This window comes from Mustela erminea, chromosome 6 (genome assembly GCF_009829155.1).
Source record: "Mustela erminea isolate mMusErm1 chromosome 6, mMusErm1.Pri, whole genome shotgun sequence".
Lineage (NCBI taxonomy): Eukaryota > Metazoa > Chordata > Mammalia > Carnivora > Mustelidae > Mustela > Mustela erminea.
Genome location: NC_045619.1, coordinates 108066399 through 108086409, shown reverse-complemented (window position 1 = coordinate 108086409; position 20011 = coordinate 108066399). Strand labels below are relative to the sequence as shown.

The window sequence follows — 20011 nt, the reverse complement described above, 5'->3', positions numbered from 1 at the left end:
GTGAGAGGCCGATGGGAGGGGGAGGGAGGGAAAGTGCAACAGGCTCCTTCCAATGCCCACGTGCTGGAAGTGGGGGGCAGAGGGGCTTCCAGTCAGGGGAATCAGGCGGATAAGATAACATGTCAGTTCAACTGATTGGGAGCGAAATAGGGAGCTGGCAGGGGGACGGTAAGGATGCGGTGGGGGGGAGGTGGCGGTTGGTAGGGTAGATTCAAACATCTTAGATCAAAACCCTACGGCGTCTGCTCCGTGCTGTTATTCAATGGTTCAGCGCATCAGAGGTTTGTGCAAACATTACCAAGTCTCTTAATTAAGGAAAAATAATAACAATGAAAAAATTAAACAACACATGTTAAAGACTAACTGCCAGAGGGCTCCCTATAGATAAAGAGAGAAGGTTTCAACATGCCAGGTAACAAAAAGACATGTGCAGGGACTGGAAGGAACTGTATAGGAGGAGACAGCTCGGGAGAAGAGGGCAGGAGGCCCTGGGCCAGGCGCTGGGGTTCTGTCTGAGGCCAGGGAGCCAGGGGTGGGGTCATGAGGGGCTTGGAGAGCAGGGAGAGAACGGGGTGGGTGCGAGAGTCCGTTCTCTGGGTAGCTCCGTGTGGGAGTGAGCTGCTCATCCAGAGGCCGCTTCCACAGCGAGTGGGGAGGCAAGGCCCCTGCCCCCGAGAAGACCTCCAGGTGGGCCGCCCAGAGCTCTGGCTCTCTGGCCACCCCAGAGACGCCTCAGGTTCGGTGGTCCACCAGGAGAGAGCTCCTTTCCAGGAAGCCATGGGGGTGAAGGGAAGACAGGGTAAGGAGCAATCTGAAGGTGAGGGTGGGGGTCAGGGGAGGTTGGGGTCCCTGCCTCAGCCGTGGCCCAGAAGTTGTGACTGTCCCCTCATTCTGGCACTCTCTGGCTCCCCTCGCTGCTTCCTTCTATACAGTGTGAGTCATGCCAGGCTGAGTGGAATGGGAGAGAGAAAAGAGGCAGCAATCAGAACATAAACGGAAAAGGGAGGCCTAACTCGTTCCAAAAGTTAAAAAAACAAAGCAAAACAAAAACAAAAACCAGAAAAATTCAAAATAAAGGGACAAGGAGAAAAAAAAAATCCTTTAAACCAATTTGAACAGACAAATAAAATGAACAAAATGAAAATAAGGAGGTGGGGAGGAGAACATAAAATGAAGGAAAAAAAAAATGAACCCGGGAAAAGACAAATGAGTGTTAGAGCAGGCACGGACAGTTAGGGACGGACGCCATGTACTTACGTTTACCTCGGTGATTGCTATATCAACAATGCTACCCACAACAATCAAGGCGTCAAATGTATTCCATGCATCACAGAAATAGTGCTGCATGGGGCAGAGAAGCCGAGGAAAAGAGAGAGAGAGAAGAGAAAAAAAAAAAACCAACAACAAAGGAGAAAAACAAAACAAAAAGGAAGAGGAAAAAAATGAAAAAAAAAAGCATGAAAGAAAGGAGAGAAGAGAAAAAAAAATGAGAAAAGAAAGAGGTTACGTGGGCATATTAAATACTCTCTTACCACTCTACAGTTCTGGCGGCTCAAACCTGGGCAACCTGGTTCTCACAGGGCGGAGAGGCCTGACAAAAGCTGGGTTAGTACCAAGGATCCACTGGGCTGAGGCCGCCCGGGGAGGGGGCCGGGCAGCCCCCCTCACCTGCCCCTCCTCCATTCAGCTCCAGGCCCCTGGGCCCAGCGCCACGGGGCAGAGCTGGGCCAAGCGAGAAAAAAAGGAGGAGAAGCTCCCACTTTTTTTCCCCCACAGACGACGGCAGGTTCAATAAAAAGCATGACTGGAGGGGGGTAAAAACAGGAAATTAAAAAACCAAACAAATAAAAGGAGGTAAAGAGAGAGAGAGTGAGAGAAAGGGGAAAGAGAGGAGGCAGAGGAGGAAGGAGGAGGCTTCCTGGGGAGGGCAGAGTCATACTCACATTAGTTTCACTGAGAATGACGTCAATTATGCTGCCAATTACGATGAGGAAGTCAAAAACATTCCAGGGATCACTAAAGTAACCCTACATAAGGGAGGGGCAGGCAGGATGGGGATTAAAAAGGAATATTAGACAGACAAGAACAGAGCAACATCACCATCAGAATCACCATCCGGGCACCTCAGTGCTGTTGCTGGAGTCGTGAACGCCCGTATTGTGGCCAGGAGCCCAAGAGGGAAGCGGGTGGCCGGGAGGCGGTTGGTCCAACCCTCCTGCCCCGCCCTCTCTGGGTCACCTGGCCCCCCTTCCTCCAGATCCATCCCACCACGCCACCCTCCTGCAAAAAGTCTCTTTCTGCTTCCCACAGTGGGGGGCAGGGGTGGGCATGGGGGCCAGGCAGTGCCAGTCACAGTGGTGCAGGGACACGGATGGACTTTCTTCTCAATGCCCACTCAGCATCTCCTATGCCCCTGGCTCTCCTCCATCAGAAGGGCCATTCTGGAGGTAGGGAGGGATACAGGTGTGTAACACCCCTCCCCCACCCCAAGGTGAGTGAGATGTGGTCCTAGGGATGGTCTGGGAATTCCAAAGACCTGAAAACCACAGCAGTGTGGTCCCGAAGGGTGGCCAGGTCATCTGGGCTCAGTGGTAACTCATCTAAAGCTTGGGAATAATGAGAGGACTGCATCATTAAAACAATACTATCTATGCTGGACTCTTTGCAGTTAGAATCAATGGTCTCCACTGTTCTAGCACCGGCCATGCCCTGGTGTTTCCAGGGACAGTGCTGTCCTGGCAGAGGTTTTATGAACTGAAAGGAGACAGAGTCCAGGTAAATCTTACAGCTCAGTCATGTCAGATACAGCCCCAGGCAGTGCTTTTGGGGGCATAGACTATGCACCTCCCCTAGGTTCTTTCCTAACGTCTACTAGTTTGGTGTAGAGTCCCTGATGACATGTAAATATCACTCAAAGGGAATGAAATTATCAAATCTGAGAACTGGATTGATAGGGGAGACTGGGTAGAGGGTATGGGGACATAGACTTTGCAAGAAGGGAGTAGAAGCTGTCGTGCCATGGCACTGAGGGGCTAAGACTTGTGTCCTAACTTCACCACTTCACCCTGTATACTTGGACTTCACTTGTGTTCCACCATATTTGGAGAAAGGAAGAAATGCTTTTGAAATACTTTTCTGAGGTCTTGGACAACTGGTCGACCAAGGAAAAGGCTGTCCCAGATTTCCTAGAGGATTCCAGGAGTCCCGGGAAGGTGGACCCTTCACAGAGTGGACAGGTATCTTGGGTCTGGACCATATGCCTCTCTGAGAGGTGTGGGAGTCTAGAGAACACTGCCCTGTGGCCACACAGGAGTATAGGCTCACAGTTCAGGTGACCCTGGGAACAGGACAGTCATATTCCCCAGGAGTAGAAAGAAAAGGACCTAGCTAAAGTTACTTGTCTTCTTTAAAAAAGTGCATTTGCTTCTTCACTTTTTCAGGAAATATTCTGCAAAGGGCTGGAACACATTTGTTCAGCAAGACCAGCACATTTTCCTATTCTCTGAGCCACTCATTGGGGCTTCCAGGAGATGGGATTCTGGAGGCTGGGGAGTGGGTATGAAAGCATGGAGGGTCCTTTGGGAGTTTCCCAGACTTCTTTCCCTAGTGTTTAAAGGCTGCCAGCTCTCCCTTTTAATTTTTTTACTCACAAGAGCCAAGAGCCTGTGTTCTTCCATTTCCTCCTGGCTCTATCTAGCTCCCTTAACTTCCCCACTTCCCAGTCATGCCCTCTTTCCAGAGGGATCACAAAGACATGCTGTCCTAGGGCTGTTATTCTTAGTATGGGAGGTCAGGTCACAGGGAAAGGGGCCTCTCTGTTCCCAGGCATTTCTGCCAAAAGAAAACAGAAACGCCACGGTGGAGACTCTGGACAGCCAGACTCTGGAGAAGCAGAGGTTGGCCAGGGCATGGGTCAGGTGAGGGTCAACTGGAAATCATGGCTTTCTTGTTGACTTCCCAGAATCATTTCTGAATATACTAGAGCCCTGGAGGCAGAGGGAGACTGTTCTCTCCCATCTAAGTCACAAGCTATGAGCAGGAAATAACCAATTCCCTCTCAGGTTCTTAGATGTTATTCACAGGGCAAATGGAGAAGGCTGATTTTTAAGGAAGGGAGGTAAATAAAAAGGACTCCAAATGAACTACAAATATGCATATGTTTTAAAATTAGAGTTTGGAAAATACTGGGGTAGTCTCTTTCGATGGGAAGACTGTCTTTGTGGGGAGAGCTATTTCAGAAGGGAAGGGGAGGCAGAATCAAGGAAGAGAAAGAAGAGAAACAGCAGCCAGAGCAGAGTCCAGGAACGTTCGGCATCTAGCCTAGAAAACGTGGTAACAAAACGTTATTCGGGTGTGCGGGCAAGAGGAGAGACAGGGAGGGGAAGGCTCAGCGCTCAGGAAAGGAAGTTGAGTTGGAGTCTTCTCATTCGCCAGAGATCTGAAACAAAATGGGGAAGCCGGCCTGGTCTGCAACGCCTCTGAGAGAGGAGAAAAAGGGGAGGCAGGAGGAGAGTAGGGCAGAGGCCAGGATAAACACACAGGTTAGTCAACTGCTGAGCACCAGGGAAAGGCAGATACGGAAAGGGACCCTGCCAACCTCCCAGTTGGGCATCGCTCATCACCCTTTCTCTGGGAATTCTTTGTGTATGTGCAGACGGAGGGAAAACACACACTAGTCCACTCCTCCTTGGTCATGGGCCTCTCCCAACCTTCCATGGCAGGCTCCCATGGGTTGGGCTCTCTCAAGACGAAAGCCTTGTGCCTCGCTCTTGCCCTCACCAGGCTGTGCTGGTGAGGCTTTTGGTCCAGGCAAGCTACCGGGTCGGCCCTGTGCTAGGGCCTCCACTGGCTGCAGAGACCAACCTGTTGCCTTATTGGACTCTGCCTGGTGAGATTTGCACATAGCGAGAATGTAGGGGTGAGGGAGCATGCTGAAGGGGGGGCAGGTGGCAGGATCCCTTTAAGAGGCAGATTTTTACCCTGACCCATCCGCCCATCTTTCCGTTTTCTCTGTCCCACAATGCCATCAGTTCTCCAAGCTGGACCATGAAGACAGTGTCAGACCCAGCTTCAGCTCTTTGTTTCCTCCATCCGCCTCCTGCTCCCACTCTCAACGGTCCTTCCTCCCATCCCATTCACAATAAGGTGCTCGCCATTTAGACACCTTGTCAAATCCCTAAGTGGGCAGGGCCTGGAAGAATATTTTTTCCCCTGCACTCTCTGGAGTATAAGAGCTTAGTGTGCGCTCACTCTCTCTCTCTCTCATACACACACACACACCCCGTTTTGCCTACCTCATTTGCTGGAAACCACAGGTAATACAGATTTGGGGGATGTAATGGAAGAAGGAGGGTAGAAACAAATCATAGGCTTTTTCTCTTATGAAATCAGTTTGACCTAGAGTCAGTTACACCTATCCTCTGGTGATGAGGTCCCAAATGGTAGGGTAGAAGTCATGATTAGGGAAAGGGTTTTCCTTGCCCTCCTTGAAATGGTGAACCAAACCTCTTAATGTCCAGCTCCCCAGAGTCAAGCAGGGCTGATCACCCAGAAGGTATGGTGTTTGGGGGATGAAAGGGCTTTCCCTTGACATCCTTAAGTCCTGCAGATTTAATGGGCTTTCCCCCTTTCAAATTCCCAGCCTCTAGGGATGAATTCAGAAGATGGGCCTCTTCTCTGGCTTTCCTGGGGACGCTCTTGCGTGCAAACATTCAGGCTGATGAGTGCCTCCCCCCACCATGATCAGCAGTTACTTAGACCCTCCGTATGATCCATTCTCCTTGGTGCTGCCGACCCTCCACTCACTGGCTGAAGTAGGTTGAGAACATGTAGACAAAACTGATCATAACTTTAGCAAATCATTACTAGAAGGGAAAATTGCCATAAAACCCCATGTTATATGTTTTGAATGCACAGGAATTGTGGATTTTCCTCTCTTTTGGATTCTCTGTGCCCTGATTCCCCTCCATCATTGAAGCTATTCCAAGTTGAAAGAGGCAGTATTAAGAGCACGGTCTCTGGAAGTGGGTTGTCAGTTCAAATTTTACTTCTGGCACTAATAAGCTGGGTACTCTTGAGCAAATAACTTCACCTCTTTGTGCCTCAGTTTCCCCACCTGTAAAATGGGAGAACTATAGGGTTACAATGGGGATTACATGAGACAACACATGTAAAACACTTGCCTGGCCTGAAGTAAGCTGTAAATGAGTCTGGATGACTGTTGGGGTTTACACGAGTTGTCTACCTCTCTCCCAGTTAAGCACACATTCCATTTGGGGGTGATACTGAGTAGAAGGGCAGGCAAAGCCCAGGTGTGTGGAATAAGGAGGGAAGAGTTGAAGGTTCTGGAATCCTGAGCTTACCTTTCGCCAGCATCTAGGGCCTTTTCTATCCATCTTGAGTCACTAGTGAGTAGTGTGCCTGTCTTGAGACTCTTGAAGGAAATCTGGCTGGTACTACTTTGAGACTGATGACAGTTTGCATGTTGTCATGGCTAAATTTTGTCAGAGGCAGGGTCCTGTGGACAGTTAACTGCCAGGTTTTGAGAAACCACACTTACCACTGGGGGAGAACCAGGTCCCCCTCCTGCCTGGAGGGCCAGGAGGACAGGAGTGGGCTGCCAAGTGGGCCTGGTCCCACCTCTGATCCTGGGGAGAGGTTAGAGACAAGTGCCTTTGCCCTTGCATTCTGGGTCCTCAGCTCCTCTCCTGCCCAGCCCAGAGGCCTCCTCTGTGATCTCAGAGACAATACAGGTAGGCGGTGAGAATGAATTGCAGGAAAACCTGCGCACCTGGGAGTATGCTGTGTGTTCGAGGGGATTTTGAGGTTAAGACTTGTTTTGCTGCCATCACTTGTGGTTTTTTTTTTTTGGTCCTCTTCTCTCTTTCTGCCTGCCCATCTTCAGAATCTACCTCTGATGGTAAAGCAAAGGACCCGGAGGAGGTGATAAGGAAGCCTGCTTGGCCCCAGTGGGGAGACTGACCTGGACATTCCGTCTGTCTGGGGGTGTTTATTTCCAGGGACCTGGAGCCCCAGATAGTGTTGCCAGGCTCAGTGTCAACATGAGAGGCCTGAGCCGAGAGGAGAGGTAGAAGTGCTGGAATGGAGACAGAGAAAGGCCAGGAAGGAGGAGTCTCAGAGGGAGGGAAAAGCCAACAGCAGGACGCAGAGATGCCAAAGAACCAAAGGGACTGAGGAGTCATGCAAGAAGCAAAAGGCGAGAAGGGCAGGGTTGGGGAAGGTCATGAAAGGTAGAAGGCAGAAGCAGAGCGAAGGAGGGAAGGAGGAGTTAGGAAAAGCCATGCAGATGGTGGGAGACAGAGAGAAGGAGAAAGGAGTGGAAGGAAGCTTGAGAGGAGGTGGGCAGGATGCAGAGCGCCAGAGGCGGGCGCATGGCATTGCAGGGGAAAGCAGGGAATCCACACAAAGCTGGAGGAAGGGTCAGGACACCCGATAGAGGCAGGGCCTAGAATGCAAGGGAGGGACCCACCATAGCTCATCCTCAACCTGGGGTGGCGGGGGGCGGGGGCGTTCCCTGAAGGAGAACAAGAGCCCCTGCTTGAGTGAACAAGGAGTTGAGAGAAGGCACATGAGGCAAGAGGCTAAGCAGAGGCGGTTGGTGTGGCCGGGGAGGCAGTGTCCAGTTCCTTGGAAACCATGGTCTCTCCTGGGGTCCAGGTGGTGGGACCAAGATGTGGGGGGAGAGGGAAAGAACCAGGGAGAGGTGCTGAGTGCAGCTGGCAGTGGAGGGGGCAAGAGTAGATCTCATGGAATCTCATGGAACACAATGGTAACTGACACCAAGCAGAGATAATAGAAATTGTATTATGTTAGGATGTCATTTAGACATAATAGTAATCATGGAGATTAGTGGCATCTAATGGAGAAGTCATGACGAGAGCACACAGCTGCTCCAGCCTCCCGGCAGCCTGGGTGGGAGTGAGGCTTCTGTCTTCCACTGTCAGTTTCTCCCCTGTGACATGGTCACTCAGGGGCTCCCGGAGTCTCAGGCTGCACTGAGAACAGGCGTACAGCAGACACGAGGGGCAGGAGCGGGCTGCCGGCCAGGGTGAGGGCCTGAGTCCACACCCCTGTGGAGACAAGGCCCCAGGTGGGTGGCGGTGATGGGGCTGCCAGAGGAATATGCACTTGGAACTGGACACCTTCTACTTCATTTTTTTTTAAATTAAGATTTTCCTCCCCAGGAACATTTAAAAGGCCCTCTTTCATTTCTTTCTCTCACCAATACACAATGAGCACTCACTAGGTACCTGGGATTGAACAAGATTGAACAGATCTGACTCTGGCATCCTTCTCCCCTGGGAGGAGATAAAAACGGGGGTTATTGGCTAAGCTCCCTCTGGGGACCTCAGAAGGTTCTTTCTGTGCCTCAGTGTGCACGGGGGTAGGTGGCAGGATCCTGGTAGCTGCTTCCTGCTGCTCTTGAGCTGCTTTCCGCAAAGGTCCCCTCCAGGACCAGGGCACTGAATGGATGCGTCCCGTGGAAACACCACGGACACTCTCCGTGGGAGAAGGGAAGGCGGAGAGCAGACAGCCCTGGGAGTGGGTGAACCGGGAGGAGCCGTCCGACCACTCTGCTCCAGGGCTAAACTCGGACCTGTGACAGCTCTGTGCCCTCTGCCTTGAATCTTCTCTCCTCCGGCCCAGCTGGGAAAGCACTCTAAACCCAGATCTGACCGGTCCCCTCCATGTCCTTCCTGACCTAACCCGGGCTGAGCCCTCCTTAGTGAAGGGGCACTTATGGCCCCCCTGCAGTTGTGAGAGGCTGTACCTGCATCCACTTTAGTGAACAAAATGGGAATGCACTGAGCTCCTGTGTTCGCTTCCAGAGATGTGCCTGGAGTTGTGCAGGTGAGTTTCCATAGAACCCCCCCCTCCCCCGCCGGCCCAGTCTTCCTTCTCTGCCTAACAGGAACAATCACTGTGCAGCCCTTGAGGGCTTTGGGAGGACAACAGTGCCTGCTGGTTGCTGGGGACTGTTGGAGTGCTCCATGGAAGACTGCCTCTCCTGGCCTTGCTGGTGGCCTTCCTGCAAGACCCCCTCCTCTATAGCGGTGACCCCAAGCCCCCACAGGTCTGGGGATCCCTCTTCCCCTCCCAGGCTTGGTTTCCTTCTCAGAGGTAGGGTTGGAGAAAGGAACCACAGCGTACTTTCCTCTGGGCTTCTTTACACAGTGTGAATAATTTTCCACATTAAATAATTAAATGTAATAGCTAATACCACCCTTCCCACACAAAGGCTTTCTGCAAGTCATATAATTATTTTTTTATCATTCATAGTGACTTCCAAGCTCTCAAGCTCAGGCAGGAAAGAAACCTGTCACAATGTTGCAGCAATATGCAAATCCCTGGGTATGAGAGCCACAGTGGGGAGGCCCCTCCCTGACAAAGCCCATTTGTGCCTGTCTGCGTGCACTGTTCGGCATCAGGTACCCCGTGGACATTCCACAAATAAATAATAATCAGGGTAATGCCAACTCACCAATCAGACTGCTAAGCAGCAGGCAGGAGCTACACCCCACACAGCAGGTGCCTCTTGACTCCGCTGCCGCTGGCAGCCAGGAGGTGGGGCTGGGGGGTGTGGTGTTACATGTCACCGCCTTCTTCCTTCTCCTTCCCTTTCTACTCCTTTGAATGAAACGTACATATGTGGTGATTTTCTGGGTTGAGGGGTTCCCCTGCTGATGGGAGACACTGGTTTCTTAATAATTTGGATAAACAGATTTCAAATGTTTCAAGAAATAAATAAGAGGTTGAATGAAGTCCTACTTTAGCCCAAGACATTGGTTCTCACTCTGGGGCATGCACTGCCCTCTAGGGGGGTGTTCGGGAACCTTCGGGGGCACCGCTAAGATTCAGGGTGGGCAAAACTGGCATTTAGTAATGCATGGGTGGGCCAAGGATGCTAAATTTCATGGTAGGCATGGGACAGTTCTGCCCAATGCACTGTGGCGTGTGGCGTGTCCTGTATGACTTTTGGGGGACATGCAGGGTGCCACAAGCAAATAAGGCCTGGCGGTTATAACTTAAGTTTTTATTCCAAGGTCTCATAATCTTGCTCTTTCATTGTTTCATTAACCTCTATTTTTTATGTGTGATGAATTCTTCTACTAACTATAGACTTTCCCATTACATTAAAATTCAGAGATTTTATATACATATAAATATACACACACACCCTGTGTAAAAAAATATATATATAAGCATTATATTACATTTATATATAATATTTAAAAATATGACATTGTGTGTATAGATGTGAATCTTGTATACATAAAGCTTTAAGTTTCCTCTGATTTTCTTTAAGGAAAATTAAGGTGATATTACAGAGTATTTGTTACACAAAGGGAACTTTGGTTCTGTAAGGATCAAAGCCCACTAGCCTAAAAGGATGTCTAAGTTTCTATAGAACTCTTAAAAGGAACTATTGCTTGCTCTTGGGGTTTTTTAAAGCTGAATTTTCCAGGTTGGTGTGGAAATAGAAAGTCATTCAATCCAAGAGCCATTCATACTTCTAGTTTAATTTACCCTGAACCTTGACCTTTAACAGGCCCCTGAACAGGACCTGCCCATGGGGTTTCCTCACTCCCAGCACCCACAGGCCAGGTCTCCTGTGGGTGGCCCTGCCCCAGGCACCGCAGGACCTCGCACATCCATGGCTGCACCCTGTCCACTCTATCCTCCATGCCAGCCCTGCCGTCCTGGGTCTATGTGGGGTCTCTCTAGATTTCCAAAGCCATGTTTTGTGGGCTGCTAGTGCTGGGAGGTGGTAATTGGCTCTTCAGTGAGACAAGACAAGGCTTCAGTCCTCTAAAAAAGCTGCAAGGGTCGAATCTCCCAGCCTTTATTCAGGGCCATCTCAGAGGGCATCAGGCATGACTAGCTCTGGGTCCTGCACAAAAGAAACCTGTCTAATTACACTGAAGGCAGGAGCTCCCTAGTTTAGGTGGCTGTGTCCTACCGATCGCCACTCCAGATGGCAGCCATCAGCAGCCACTCCCTTCGCTTTCCATTTCTGCTTCCCTCTCCAGCAAGTTCTTGGGGCTGACCTGGGGAGTGTGAGGAATGAAGGGGGTTTCCTCATAGGATGTTAAAGCTGGTAGAGAGGCTGGAGTCATTTCTCTGGGGAAGGAAACAGTGTTCCTCCGTTTCCCCAGGGGATGCTGTCTGTGGTTTGCTCTTATTCAGGTGACATTTCCAGAGTACCTGAGAGGCACCAGTGCTGCTGTGTTAGCATCTGGAGGGATAAGAAGGTGGGTAAGAGGGAGTCTTGCTAAAAGACTATCCTGACCATCCCTGACTCCTTTTCCACACCGTCTTCACCATTGGATGATGTTGCGAACCTGCCCACCTCCACGTGTCCTCTGTGGCTGTCACCTCATGTCCAGGAGCAGACTCCTAACTGCTTCCGCTCTTGGCCTGTACCAGTATGTCTTCTTCTTGAGGCCATTGGTGTGCTGGTTCAAAAACATGAATCTGATGCTATAATTTCCCGCCTGAGGCCCTGCTCTGTGTGGTGTAGATTCTGAGGGCTGTCGGTGTAAAGCCACACCCCTTCCAGGTCCCCAAGGGCCTGTGTCTTCTGAACCCTCCTCTTGCTCACTGCTCTCAGTTTCCAAAATAAGCTAAACTTGACCCTGCCTCAGGTCCTTTGCTCTCCCTTGGGCCTGAAAGGCTCTTCCAGCTCCATTCAACCTCTGGGCCTCAGTTTACTAGGTAACTTCCTGACTACCTTATCTGAAACAGGTGTCTCTCTCACCCAGTCATGCTGTCCCTGTGGTGGCCCATCTCCCCCAGCACAGCACTTGCCCTGTTCCGTAACCCCTTTGTCTCTACATTACCCTGTGAGCCCTGCGATATGGTACCATGTCTCGACATCATCACCGAGGTGCTCAACAAACATTTATAGGAAAAAAAGATGGAAAAAGCAGTACTACTGTAGAAATTACATCTGGGCACCTTTCAGTACAATGTAAAGAAGGATTCCCAGCATAGCTGCCTGAAGAAATCTCTTACGGCAAAAAGGAGGAAGGCTTAGAGATTTCCTCATTGAGGGAAGATCAATGATCTTAATGGTGTTTTCTGATATGACTATTCGGACTCTCTTTTCCTTGTTTTCCAGTTTCATAATTTCCATCATGCATGCTGGCATGCATGCATTAAATTTTCACTGAACGCCTCTCAGGGGACACAGACATGCCTGTGAAACTGTTCCTGCCTTCCAGGAATTTGGCGATCTAATTTTTGTCTCCACGTCTTGCAAGTCTTCCCATTTCAAATGCATCTGTCTGTGCGTGTGCAAGCGTGTATGCACACACATTAATATGCAGGCTCTCAGCTGTAGTCACCTATCAGATGACTGTCTCCTCTCCTGAAAGCACCTGGCACTTTGGGCTTGGAAGGGAAATCCAGAAGGTCCAGACCAATGCAGGGAAACAAGAAGCCAAGGACAGAATGGGTGAATGAGGGGGAAAGGGAGTTAAAGGGCCTCAGAGGAGGCGGAAGGACAGGGAATGAAGAGACTGTGTCAGTTTATAGAGACTTGTTCCTTGAGAAAGGCTTGCTTTCATTTTGTCTCTGATTTGCTTCTAAGGAAGAACGGGAACACTTGCTGAGGACCCGCTAGGTACACAACAACACCTCAGCTTGTTCATATTTGTTGTGTCAATGAGGGGATAGTGGAGAGAGCTTGGAATCACCTACACCTGCATTAAGATCCTCCCAAACAACAACCAAAACCTAGCTCTGCCATCTTGGACACATGACTTAGCTTTTCTCTCACCTTCCGTTTCCTAAACACCATCATGCTTCCCTCACAGACTGACTGAGGTAGTGAATGGAGAAAATCTAGTGTAGGGGCACCTGGGTGGCTCAGTCAGTTAGGTGTCTATCTTCGGATTCAGGTCATGATCCCGGGGTCCTGGGATCGAGTCCTGCATCAAGCTCTTTGCTCAGTGGGGAGACTTAGGATGTCTTCAGGCAGTATGTGGAAAGCTATTTGCCAAAGGGAAACAAGAAGCTGGATTTTTTTTTTTTTTTGGTCAGACAGAGAGCAAGAGAGAGAGAGAACATGCACAAGCAGTGGAGAGGGCAGAGGGAGCAGCAGGCAGAGGGAGAAATAGACTCCTCACTGATCAAGGGGCCCGATGCAGGACTTTATCCCAGGACTTGGGATCATGATCTGAGCCAAAGGCAGATGTGCTTAACTGACTAAGCCACCCAGGCATCCCTAGCTGCTGGATCTTTAAGGAAAGAAACTTCTAGGCATGGATACTGCCAGAGTAGACTGAGAAATTGGACTTCAGAGTCTGTTTGCAAGTGTCCTCACTGAATACTTCCCAGCCATCCACTTCCCCATTCCGGCTTTCCCTCTGCCTGTCCATATGTGAACCTAGAACCCTAACCTAGCCTGCGTCTATCCCCTCTGCAAAAAGCCCAGTGAAAGGAAATTAGCTCCATCTTGGTCATGCCCTTAGGATATCTCCCAAACACTCCTCATCTTGGCAGGGCCTGTGGTCACCCGTGTCAGGGTCCACAACCCTTCCCAGGAGAAGACTCACTACTAAGAACAACAGAGTATGCAGAGACAAGATTGTTCTGGGGACCACTGGAGGCCATGGGATCCCTTGCACCGTACAGGCACCATTGGCAGTAAGAGGAAGGCCACCTTTGTGCGTGGGAAGTCCAAGGTTAGCAGTACCCTCTCTCAGGCTTGGATATTTGCAAGATGCAGAGCGTGCTGACTCTGGCTCAGGCCCTGCACAGTGCTGGTCAGGAAGAGGGCCACTGGAGAACCTCCTGCCGGAGAACCTCCTGCCCCTTCCTTCTCACAGCCTAGTGGCCGCTTGCGCGGGTGGGACCACAGTAAGGCCGTGCCCAGGCCTGGGCAATGGGGAGATGCCTGACAAGCATTTGACCTCTGTGGTCCTGAACAGCTCTGGTTATCAGAGCATCTCATTAACCAGTCTTACTTCTATTTATGACTCATCCCTTGCTCCAAGCCAAGCAAAGTGTGTATAGGGCCACTGAGGGACTCCTCGGGACAACAGACTGAGGAAAGCAGGAGCTCCATTCTTTGTCAATGTCAGCCATTGCCTCCAGCCTCACCCTTTTTCTGCTTCTCTACCCTCCAAGAAGCAGTCAAGGCTTCACTGCCCTCATGTCCTCTTTCCGGAAAGGAATCAGAGGTTACAAAAATGCCCCGAGAGCAGAGACACTATGATGACCGCTGAATTACTGTCCCACTGTCAGCTCACACTATGAAATGTTGGCCAAGTTCTCCGTGTCGGGGGCAGGGGACAGGAGTCACAACAGCCCCACACAGATACAAGGAGTGTAGCAGTAGAAACCAGCGGCAGGGTGAGGAGGCCAGGCAGGGCCCAGCTGGGGAGGGCAGCAAGTCTCTATCCAGCAACTGGGATGTGAAAGAACCAGGGAGGGGTTTAAGGCTGTCAGATTTCAGTTTCACTGGGGCACTAAAACACCATCAGGAAACTTAGGCTGGAGCCCAGTGGACTGGGAAAAAGCGTAGCTGGGTGCCCCCCAGGGATCACCAGGGACACACCTTATATTCAACTCCCAGCAGCAGACTAATACCAGATAGCACCTGCCAGAGCACTTTCTCCGCCTTCCGTAGGGCCTTCCTGAGCTCAGAACCCAGGTGGGACAGGATCCATAAGGAAAGAGCCTAGCACCTGCAGCTGACAAGGACTGAGGAAGTCCAGGGATGACAGCAAGGGCTGGCCAAATCAGGAGAAAATCCATAGTGTGGGATCCCAGAGCAAGAGACTGTCTTACCCTGTCAAGAGGACTTCCACCATGATGAGTCAATTTCTGGCAGAAAATTAACAGCTGGAGAGAGAGTAGGGAGGGTGAGGTAAACCATCTGGCTTCATGAAGCCAGAGCAGCTGGGCTGAAGAAACCAAGACAGACAGAGGACAGCAGAAGCTGGGAATATTATGGGAAATAACCAGTGTCTAGAGCTGTGTTGCCCAATAGCGCAGCTGTGGCCACATTCGGCTATATAATTGTAAATTAATTAAATATATTTGAAAAACCAATCCTTGGCTGTACAACCACATTTCGAGTGACTGTATTATAGACAGTGTGTATGGAACATTGCAGGAAGTTCTGTTAGACAGAGCTGGTCCAGAGGCTTCATTTCATCCCTTAGGTTTGAAATGCCCTTGGGCCCTAATTTGTCCTGCAAGATGAAAGTAAGTCCCAAGGCTTCAGCTGCTCTTATTCCAGAAGCCTGGGGTGCCAGAAAGGTCAATGAGCGATTTTACTTTGGTTCTGTTCATCTTCCTGGACTATTCTCAGGCTGGGAAAAGCTGAAAGGGGAGGCCAAGGGTTTGATCACAGGGAGCTGCCAGGGCCAAATTCCCTCCAGGGTCATCCCCTCAGGGAGATACGGAGTGGACAGCAGCCACGGGGCAAGAGATACCTCTCTGCAACAGCAGACCTGCTTCTTCATCCCTCCATGACCCATGCGAAAGTTTCTAGGGAGCAGAGGAGTCAGGACCCTTTCACTGGGAGGGCCTCCTACCTTCCTGGCAAATGGACTTGAGGAGGACAAGCCTGGAGCCCCTCCTCTCCCTCCTCCTCTCCTCATTGTTCTTGCTGAGTCATTGTCAGCAGCAAATCCCAGGCAACAAAGTGACATTATCAGCCCTTCTGTTACTAAGACCTGTAGTTAGCAGTGGAGTGTCTGTGCCTGGCCCTGCTTCTGAAACCAGGTTCTTGCCCTTCTCTCCATGGTGATGTCACAGCTGCCCAAGTGGGCTGAAGCCGTGGGACCACCCAGGGTCAGCCTGTCAAGCCAGACAGGGTGTCGTGGTGGCTTCCCTTTCCCCTGCCATTTTCACCTTGGGTAAAGTCCAATCTGGAGCTTTCGCTGGGATTATACAGAATCTATGGATTGGTTTGGAAAGAAATGACATGTTTGTAATATTGAGTTTCCAATTCATTAACAGAATATATTTCTCGACTTACTTAGTTTTCTTTAGTTCCTTTCTATGAAATTTTATAGTTTTCTCTGTAGGGATGACATTTTTTGTTAGATTTATTCCTAGGCATTACATAGTTTTTCAGTGCTTGTCATAAAGTATATCTTAAATTTTTTTCATCTTTGCTGATGCATTCCAATTCCCTATAGGAAAACAACCCAGGTATCTAGTTACCTCCAGACAATTCTCACCAGGACTTTCCCATGCTGACCAACACAATCATGTAGGACCCAGATACCATTCAGTGTCTCCTACTCTAGGGGAGGGATCTTCTCTGGCTTGCTATAGGTGTTAAAATCAATAGTACTACTACCTACTGCATTCTCTTCAGACATCCCCATAGATCCCTGATGTTTTAGTGGGGGACTGAATTGCACTAAACTGGTTTATTCTTTTTTTTTTTTTTTTTTAAGATTTTATGTATTTATTTGACAGAGAGAGATCACAAGTAGGCAGAGAGAGAGGAGGAAGCAGGCTCCCTGCTGAGCAGAGAGCCTGATGCGGGGCTTGATCTCAGGACCCTGAGATCATGACCTGAGCTGAAGGCAGAGGCTTTAACCCACTGAGCCACCCAGGTGCCCCCTAAACTGGTTTATTCTTACCCATAATTTTTGGTGTGTTTGGAATAGAGCGTCAACTTAAGGAGTAGGGCAGTTGGATTTAAGGCAGGGATTTACTTGAGTAAATTCATTTTCCAAGGTGTGGTGAGGAGAACAGAAATGAAGAACTTGGCAACATTAATCACTATGAACACAATGAAAGAATGAAACAAGGTACAAAGTGACCAGCCAACTGACCAACCAACCAACCAATCACAGAGACTGAAAGGATAGAGAAGAAAAGTCCAGCACTAAGAACTTCCTGTCTTCTGCATCTTTGCTGCCTAACTGTCCTTTAACACCTAATGCTGACAAGTGCAGGCTGATTCATAGCATGTATACAGAATCATGCCAGTGAATAAAAGGTGCTGAACAGAATCTCAGTTAATGGTGAGATATGAAAGCTGTTCTATATTTCAGAAGTCACTAGTGCTTGGGCCACACCCAGCCAGATAGTTCTACCAGGACTTCAAGTCATTTCTGGTTTGATTTTCTGCCTGAAATGTTGGAAGATGTTTTTCCTGGAGTCCATTCCCTAAATGAAGAACATAGCTTAATGTGAAACCTGGGCACCCCGTTCTCTTCAAGTCCCAACCGGTCAACCCTCTTTGGCTAGACAGGTCCAGTGACCCTAACTCCTCTGTTGCCAGGAAGTCCTTTAAGAGATATTCACAGAAATTATCCATTTTCCTTTCTTTTTACACCACAGATTGACCCTGGCATGTGTGAAATGAAAACAGCCCCAGGATGGTTCTCTTACTTTTTTGGGAAAAGTCTTTCTTATTTTACTCCATCCTATCATAACAGAAAACTAGGGATTGAGGAAGCTGGGAGTCACTTTATGGTTTAGACCACCACAGCTAGCTAATTCCTAGGAAATGGCTTACTCCTTGATCTGCAGGACTTAGGTAAGGGGGTTTTTCAGGCTGAGGCCCCTATAAGGATCAATTTTATTTGCTTCTTAGGCCAGGTCTGCCTAATATGTCTTCTGTAGTCATGAGGAATAATTCACAAAGTCCACTGCAGGACTCTGCAGACATCAGACATCATCAGAGACACATCTGAGTCAACTGTGGAATGACTCAAGGCTTTGAAATATTTAAACCATATGTCTCATGAAACTAGGTGAAAGTGATGCCAGTTTCCCTACTAGAAGCTGTCATCTGTGACTGAACCTCAACTTGGCAATGATCTTGCATTCCCAGCCTCACTGCTCATGTTGCTGTGGGCTTTGAACCTGTCAGTACTGCTGGGCCACGGGACCTAGAACAGGACCAGAGGTAAGCAAAGATCCCATGGGCCCTATGGAAGGTGACCAGGGAGATTTAGTGGTCTTCTCCAGGTCAGGACAAAATTTATGCCCCTGAATGGGACTGGGCTTGGAAGGGAAAGTGTAAAAAGTATATTTTGTGCCCTGGAGGAGGTAGAAAACACCATTATTATCACCAAATGACTTTTACTAGGAGTCTTATTCTCTGAAAATTAGCCAAGATCCCCAGGCATTCTTTAAGAGAAGGAATCGGCATTGTAAGGATATTGTCTGTTTTATCTTGAAGTCCCTCACAGGTTGTTTCCCTCTTTCTGAAAAGCACCCAGCAGTACACTTGACATGGAAGATGCTTGCTAACAGCTTGGTATGGTGGAAATTATATTGACTATAAAGTCAGATTCTATTCCCAGTTCTGCCACTTAATAATGGTGTAATTAATATTACACTTAATTGCTCTGAGATTCACTTCCCTCTTCCCTAACATGAGGAAGCTAAAAACCCGTGTTATGAGGGTGTTTTGAGGATTATGTGCAATGAGGTATGTGTATCACATGGTAAGTTATTCAGAAATGTTAGTTGAATTTTAATTCAAAGAAAAGGATAGACATCTTGTTAAATGAATATGGGTCCAACAGCCAAGGAGCACTCCCCCTGTCCCAATTAACCCCAGGACAAGTAAGAATTTGAATGAAAATGGAGTATATGGACAAAGACACTTCCTTTTTGTCTGCTGTTGATCTGTGTTGAATCTGTGTGTAGTAAAGGAGGGGGAGAGGAGGCTCAAAAAGCTAGAGAGGTTTCCTCAAGTCTGTAGCCATATAATTCTCTTAGAACCAACTCTTTACTTCTCATCACTCTCCAAAAGGAGCTGCAGCTATATTCTCCCTCAAGAGCAGCTGCCTGTGTTGTGAATCCTAGGCCAGTGGATGCCAATGATTCTGACCTGTTTTCAGGGGTGGAAGATGGAGGGTGATGCTCAAGTCAGTCCACTCCTCCATTATCCAGGAGAATGGGGGTAGGGCAGGTTAGAGAGGGCACAGAGAATCCAAAGCACAGGCAATCCAACCTTCCCTACCCTGTCTCATTCAGCCAATGGTTCTAATCTTTCTGCCAGCCTTTTTTTTTCTTTCTTTTAGAAGTTACTCACAAGTAGCAAGCCACAGACATTTGCCATTCCTGTACCGGAAAGGGCAAGAGAACAATAAATTAACTTCTGAACAGGAGGACCGCATAGGCTGGAAAACTGAGCCCTGAGCAAATGAAGACCTGACTGAGCTTTTCACAGTGAGGATGGTCTGTGGCCAATGAAGAGAGAGGACAGTACAGCAGCAGCCTGAGTGAATCTGGGGAGGGGAGCTTGTTGTGAAGAGGTTTGGTTTGCCAATCTGTGGGCAAAATTTCTTTTAGATTATATGCTGGGGGATGAGGGTGGAGACAGGATGGAAAAGAGGAGAAGGACCAACATCTGTCTCGTTGGAAGAAGAGAACCATCACAGGGAGGAATCTGTTTCCCGTATTTCCCAGCCACAGACTAGAGTGGAGACTATCTCAAGTGGTTGTTCTGGTGCAACTTCTGGTAGGTTTAGGAATTGTGTACCATTTATCTTTCAAGAAGGTGGGGTCTTTCACTGATTATTTCTGCCCCTCACTCTCCTTCTTTCAGTACTGGCACTCCCCCTTGTCCATCCCTCCAGCCTGTAGACCAGACACCTTTTTCAGAGGCCTACCTTGGGTTTGAAGGCAATGAGCTTCAGAATCATCTCCACGGTGAAGAGGCCAGTGAAGAGCATGTTGAGGATGTTCATGGCAATTTTGAAGAGGCAGCTCTGGCCATAGTGCTGAGGGGAGGGGAAGGACTGTGAAAATGAGGAAGGGACACCCCTACTCCTTACCACCCTCCTCTCAAAAGAGATCTTCCTTGAACCAAGCCCTGGAAGGCCATTCACATCTCTGTGGGCATCCAGGTGGACTCAGGAAATCCTGCAAATACCCTTCTCTGCTAGCTCTGAAAACACGGGTTGGCAGAGTTCTGTGTTTCTGCTTTGACTGGTTATGACAACTTATGGAGACTTCTGGTTCCTAAGAGAGCTCAAGCACAAGTTGATGTCCCTGA

The 20011-nt window shown here is 49.1% G+C and overlaps 1 protein-coding gene across 39 annotated transcripts in view; it reads right to left on the bottom strand.

Moving 5' to 3' along the window:
- CACNA1C (calcium voltage-gated channel subunit alpha1 C) overlaps positions 1-20011 on the bottom strand; it is a 732665-nt gene that overhangs the window by 66427 nt on the left and 646227 nt on the right. For 18 of the 39 annotated variants that reach the window (XM_032349983.1, XM_032349968.1, XM_032349970.1 and 15 more), the window contains 2 exons: positions 19626-19736; positions 1258-1341 (listed from right to left, as the gene is read on the bottom strand). In XM_032349983.1, coding sequence (XP_032205874.1) covers positions 1258-1341; positions 19626-19736 — 195 coding nt within the window. Of the gene's footprint in view, positions 1-1257; positions 1342-1943; positions 2028-19625; positions 19737-20011 lie in introns of all 39 variants that reach the window. The other 21 variants (XM_032349974.1, XM_032350007.1, XM_032349985.1 and 18 more) reach the window with 3 other exon arrangements.